We start from the raw sequence: 5,962 nt of genomic DNA on the forward strand, positions 1-5,962 counted from the left end.
ATACACCAGTCTTGGTATACATTATTTAATAATCATTGGCAATAAGTTTCATGATCTCAGTCTCATTATAGAACAGGTAAGAATAAAACAGCACAGTATTACCGTTTATAATAAATTTAAATTGACATGCTTAAGGCTGAAGAGTAAGCTATTACCAGCAATTTTCACCAGTGAACCAAGTTCTGAGTAGTTAGATATTAAAGACTGTTGTTAGATAAAGAATACAGCATTACTATTGGAAGACATTTTCCAACACTAAGAATATTAAAAATCTTACCTATATATAAATTGGATCTGAATTCCACATTGTGCTCTCTCACTGCCATATCCTGTGCTTCTAAGAGAACCTTAAAAAAGGAAAAGAAAGGCATTTATATGGCTAAACCTGAACTAAAACAGAATTAATTCCTCATCTCTTGTTATCCTCCCCACCTCCATCACTGTTAGCCCAGAAGACTGATGTATTAATACAAGGCCAGTCGATCACTTTGCCTAAAGTGATTCACTTTAGATGCCATAAATCACTAAGCAGTGACATTTTATTAGTCCATATCCACTTTCTAAGGCCTGTTCACAATGTCATTAGTCATCATTGTAAGACTGAAAAGGAAATGAACTTTCTCAATCTGTGGTCATGTAACAACAGGTATTAGCTTTAGACCAATGACCCAGGCATTTGAAAGAATTACCATATAATGAGAAAATATGTAACCAAAAAAGCACTTATTAATACCTTAAAATACCTACACTTATTTCAGGGTACTGACAGGGCCACTGCTGAACTGAAATTGTAGCCAACAATAACTAGTCTTTCAAAACTCTAATAGAACTCTATGGAATGCAATGTCTAGGCCTTTTCCAAGAATACTATGAGATTTCCAAGAATACAATGAGATAAATCAGTTTCCCACATTTTATGTGTGAGAATCGATAAGGTATCGATTAAATAAATAGCTTCCGAGGCCTCTCCCCTGGGGTTTCAGACCCAATGGGTCTGTGGCAAACCCTGGGAATCTGTATTTTTATTAATAACCTTAGATGATTCTTACTGAGGAAGTTTAACAAATACAAGGACAAAATTCCAACATGTCACGGTAAGGTATTTCATCTTCCTGAGGGTACTCATCTTTTTTGATTATGAAATTGGGCATCAAAATATTTAGTGAATAAAAATTTTTTTAAATCATTAGACAAATCTAAACTCATTAGCCCTACTTAAAAAAAGTGACTTTACCACAGAATTAGATGAAAAGAGAATACAGGTAGGGCAGAGATTTTTCAGTCGAAATGTGCATAAGGAGAACTCTGAATTAAAGGGCCATTCATACAGGATTAGCTAAATATATTTTTGCTTAATGGCAACACTGGACCTTGCTCCTTCATTTGAAATGACAGGATTAAGCTCCTTATCCTATCTTTCTTTACTACAATTATTAGAAAGGATTTAAAGACAGTTATCGAAAAAGATTTAAAGACAAATCCTATTTCATTTGTATCTGAAGTCCATTACAAAATCTATCAGCTAAGAATCTCACATTCCTATGAAACTGAAAAAAATTAATTAAATTTGATTTGATATTCATAGTGCAGGAAAGATCACCAAGAAAAGTTTTAAGCACATAGTTTGCTCTTCATCCATTTCCTCCCCTCCAATGACTCCAAGCCCTCCCCAGCATTATTTATTCATGCTGCTCCCAGAAGAAAATGCTTATGATTAACTACTGTGGCCCTGCACCTTCTCAGTTGCCATTTTGATTTCCCTCCGCATGTGTGCATGTATTAGGATAAAATTATACAAGATTCAGCTTTAAAATAAGATATTTCAATTGAAAATCATAACTAATTTGAATTTCAGAAGGATGCATGGTTGCCAGCATCAATTCCAGGTGAGCTGAAGTGAGATTTTAACCTAACCACAGTAATTATCTCCGGTAGGCAGAGGTAATGTGACAAAGTGGAATTTAGATGATCTTTTTGTCTCTAATTGTTGAAGAATTATAAAGTGCAACTAATTTCCCCTGTAATTCAGCCTCCACCCCAATCTGGAGAGTAGCAGTTCTCCATATCTTGAATTTAAAACATCTTTAGATAATATAGTCCTCCTTATACGTAGGTTTGGCAGATTGAGAGAATTTTGCTTCACCATCAAGATCTCTGTTTGATTACGAAACTGCTGAGGTTAGGAGTAATTGCTGCTGTAGTGAGCAGAAACCAATAACTCCAGCAACTACTCCACTTTACTGTGGTATTGGGAGGGAGCAACAGAAGTCTGTAATAAATGTTGATCTTCTTCTAGGAAAGAGCTGTGCGAAGGTATGCTGCAAAAAATCCCCTTACATTTGCACAGGGCATCATGCTTCCCAAAGCATTTTCGCTTAATTTAATTTGATATGGAACAAGCATATAAAAGCAGAGATAATGCTTCAGGATGTAATAACAAAGAAGAACAAACACATTTGGGTCATCTGAGCCTTCCAAGGTCCCTCCCGCTTTTATGACTCAATAGATCTTCCATTCTGATAATTGGAAGGTTAAAATAGAGGACACTTTTATGGATTAGGCACCTGGCTTGGCACATTATAAGTAAAGATTTTTTAAGTCCACCTGTGATCATTTATTTATCTCCAGGTTGACAAATAACTTATTTTCTAAAAAAAAAAAAAACTTATATTCTTTGTTTTATTATGATTAAAAGACCACTATATATACACCAGTCTTGGTATACATTATTTAATAATCATTGGCAATAAGTTTCATGATCTCAGTCTCATTATAGAACAGGTAAGAATAAAACAGCACAGTATTACCGTTTATAATAAATTTAAATTGACATGCTTAAGGCTGAAGAGTAAGCTATTACCAGCAATTTTCACCAGTGAACCAAGTTCTGAGTAGTTAGACATTAAAGACTGTTGTTAGATAAAGAATACAGCATTACTATTGGAAGACATTTTCCAACACTAAGAATATTAAAAATCTTACCTATATATAAATTGGATCTGAATTCCACATTGTGCTCTCTCACTGCCATATCCTGTGCTTCTAAGAGAACCTTAAAAAAGGAAAAGAAAGGCATTTATATGGCTAAACCTGAACTAAAACAGAATTAATTCCTCATCTCTTGTTATCTGTGTTATATGACTGCTAATTGGTTGCCTCTATTTTATAGTCAATTTTAAAAAGAAAATATCAAGTGATAAGATTACTAAGAAGAGGGGAGCTTTCCTTCCTCACACAAGAATTGCAAATACAGGGAACAGTCCATCCTACTAAGTTTTAAATGGCACAAGTAAGCTCTAAAGGAAACAGCAGCACCTGTAAGCAGTACCCCTTGGTAAGGAACATTATGTCTTTGAGTTAAAAACTTATCAAAAAGTTCATGAAACTCAAGAGCTAAATCTTATTGGAAATTCTTAAACTTTAGATCCAAAGTAACCATTAACAACATCAGACAAGTAGAGAAAATCACACTTGAGAATTTCCTTTAAGAAGTTAATTATTAAATTTACTCTCCATAGATATTTTGAATTAAGTTAACTTCCTCCAGAATACATTTTTAAAATAGGACAATTGTTCTCAGAAATAAAAGAAACCAAATCTTCTACTCACTTAAAGATAAAGAACATAGTACAAGGCTGAGTACATAATAGATACTTAGCAAATGCATTCCGAATTAAATTAAATATAGTAAAACCACAGCATTACAACAGAACCTCTTAGAAGTTTGAATCCGTCAATCTCAACTATTGAACTACTAAACTGAAAGAATAGACGTTAGGTGAGAATTAACTGAAAATACAGAAAATAATGCTGATATCCCCAGATGGTAAGGGACAACAGTCAACACAGCTTTTTGAAACAAAAATATTCACATGCCTAAAATGAGTCTCAGCACAATTACCATCAGCACATTTGTACCTAGCGAATCAGCTATAGTTGGAGTTGGAAGGGTCTTTAGAGATTATCTAATCCAATCCCACAGAGTTTACAGGTGAGAAAAATGGAACCAGATTGGGCAAGTGTCTTGTTCATGGTTATAAGAAAAATATCAGAGAAAGGACTAGATTGCAAGTCTCTTGAGTCCAGTACAGTGCTCCTTCCATTCAACCACTTATAAAATCTTAAGTTCTCATTTGGAATTGACAAAAAAAAAAAATCTTCTAGAAATATGCCAAGCCCCAAATCATTAAAATTAAGATTTATTGCATCATAGACAGTAAAAAAATAAATAAATAAATGTCTGGTGCAAATAAAAGCATGTCTGGAAAAAAATACCTAAGACATACATCATTCCTAAGGTATAAGGATATTAATAAAACTGAGTGCCCTAAATCCATATTGTATTAAGTATGCATTCACAACAGAAAATTCAGGGAATTCATGATTTAGGCTGAGCTTACTAACACCAACAAGACAGCTATGTCCCTGCCCCTGTTCCCACCACCACCACATCCAAGTCTACCTCTTTAATTATTTTGGCTCCTTTTTTGTCACTGAATTCCAACTGAGCCAAAGCCTGGTCAATGGACATTCCTTGTATCTATAATTAAAGGGTGATAGACAAGAGAGAATAAAGAAATTAGTTTACAAAGTCCATGTTCCCTTTTCAATGAGAAATCAAAGCCTTACATAGTCCAAATAACTTCTTAAAACAGTGAACTGAACTCAGGCAAAAGAGAAGAAAACAAGTTTGAAAAGAGGGATATCACCTTCAAGTAAAAATCAAATTTAAACATTTTAATCATAAAGCCTAGATTGTAGTAGTTTCAGTGACATTAAAAGAAAGCAGATGTGGTAAACAGAGACCACAGGTTGGCAGTAACCACATTAGGCATTAAAGGCATCACCTCCTACAGGATAAATATATTACATGTATATTTCCTGCTTTTGTCTCTCCTCACCTACAAATTTCATTTTCCAGGGAAAAAAACCTGAAAAGCAATAGTTTTAAAATAGGTTGAATCAACTTTTACAGATAAGTAAGCTTCCTGGATTCTGTGGTGATAGCCGGACTCCTCACGCCTTCATCACTTTAAATATCTAATGTGATTTAGTTTATCAGAAGGTAAAAATTAAAAATCATACATCTCTGAGCATTATTTTTTTTGATTAACTACCAACTGTCATTCTTTTGATTACCTACCAAGTGTTTTATATTCCTCACTTTTTGGAGAAATCAAGGCAACTTGTTTTGATTTTTCAAATTCAGGGAGAGGGGAGTCATAGCTTTTTTTCTTAGGTATTATACAGTAATTAATAGTCATTTTAGCTTACCAATTTTGCCAAATACCACATCTTGTCTTTGCTATATTTTATTTGTCTTCGACAGTGGTAGATCTCCTTACAAATAGGAAAACAAAAAACAAAAAGAAAACTTTAGCAGATTTATCAAAACGACAGTAACATACGCTGTAGTTAATGTTTTTTCACTTTCTATGCCTCACAAAAAGTGTCAGAAGAAATAAAAACATTACTAATTTGGAGATTCTTTTTCCCTACACAAAGTTGTATTTTTCCAAAGTCCTGCTATTTTAAAGACTACTAAGGGAGAAACAGAAACCATAAAATGGCTAGTTTAATGCCAACATTTGCAACATTTCTGTCCAGAGGAATGGTAAAAGATTTAAATGAAAATGTCTTGAAAACATTTAGCGGGTTAAAAGAACAAAAAGAACATACAAGAAAAAAGTTCACTATTAGTGAGAACAATGGCAAAATGGAAAACGTAAGTGTGTTCACATGAAAAGCCAATATTCCAGGTGGTTGGTCAAGAGCATAGGTTTTAGATTCAGACTGCCTGTGTTTAAACCCCAACTCTGCCCTTTACTAGCTACATAACCTTGGGCAAGCTACTTATCCTCTGCCTGCCTAACTTTCCTCATCTTTAAAATGAAGATAATGGCATCTACCTCATAAAACTATAAGAATAAGATAAAATAACCTACATAAAGAAACCATTTTA

General features: G+C 33.8%; 1 protein-coding gene across 1 annotated transcript in view; it reads right to left on the reverse strand.

The window, feature by feature from the left end:
* MRPL22 (mitochondrial ribosomal protein L22) overlaps positions 1-5,962 on the reverse strand; it is a 31,880-nt gene that overhangs the window by 10,157 nt on the left and 15,761 nt on the right. Inside the window, exons 4-6 of the mRNA XM_012653201.1 lie at positions 5,275-5,340; positions 4,463-4,540; positions 2,983-3,052 (exon numbers count right to left, since the gene is read on the reverse strand). Coding sequence (XP_012508655.1) covers positions 2,983-3,052; positions 4,463-4,540; positions 5,275-5,340 — 214 coding nt within the window. The remainder of the gene's footprint in view (positions 1-2,982; positions 3,053-4,462; positions 4,541-5,274; positions 5,341-5,962) is intronic.

Source organism: Propithecus coquereli, unplaced genomic scaffold (genome assembly GCF_000956105.1).
Source record: "Propithecus coquereli isolate 6110/MARCELLA unplaced genomic scaffold, Pcoq_1.0 Scaffold419, whole genome shotgun sequence".
In the NCBI taxonomy this organism is placed as follows: domain Eukaryota; kingdom Metazoa; phylum Chordata; class Mammalia; order Primates; family Indriidae; genus Propithecus; species Propithecus coquereli.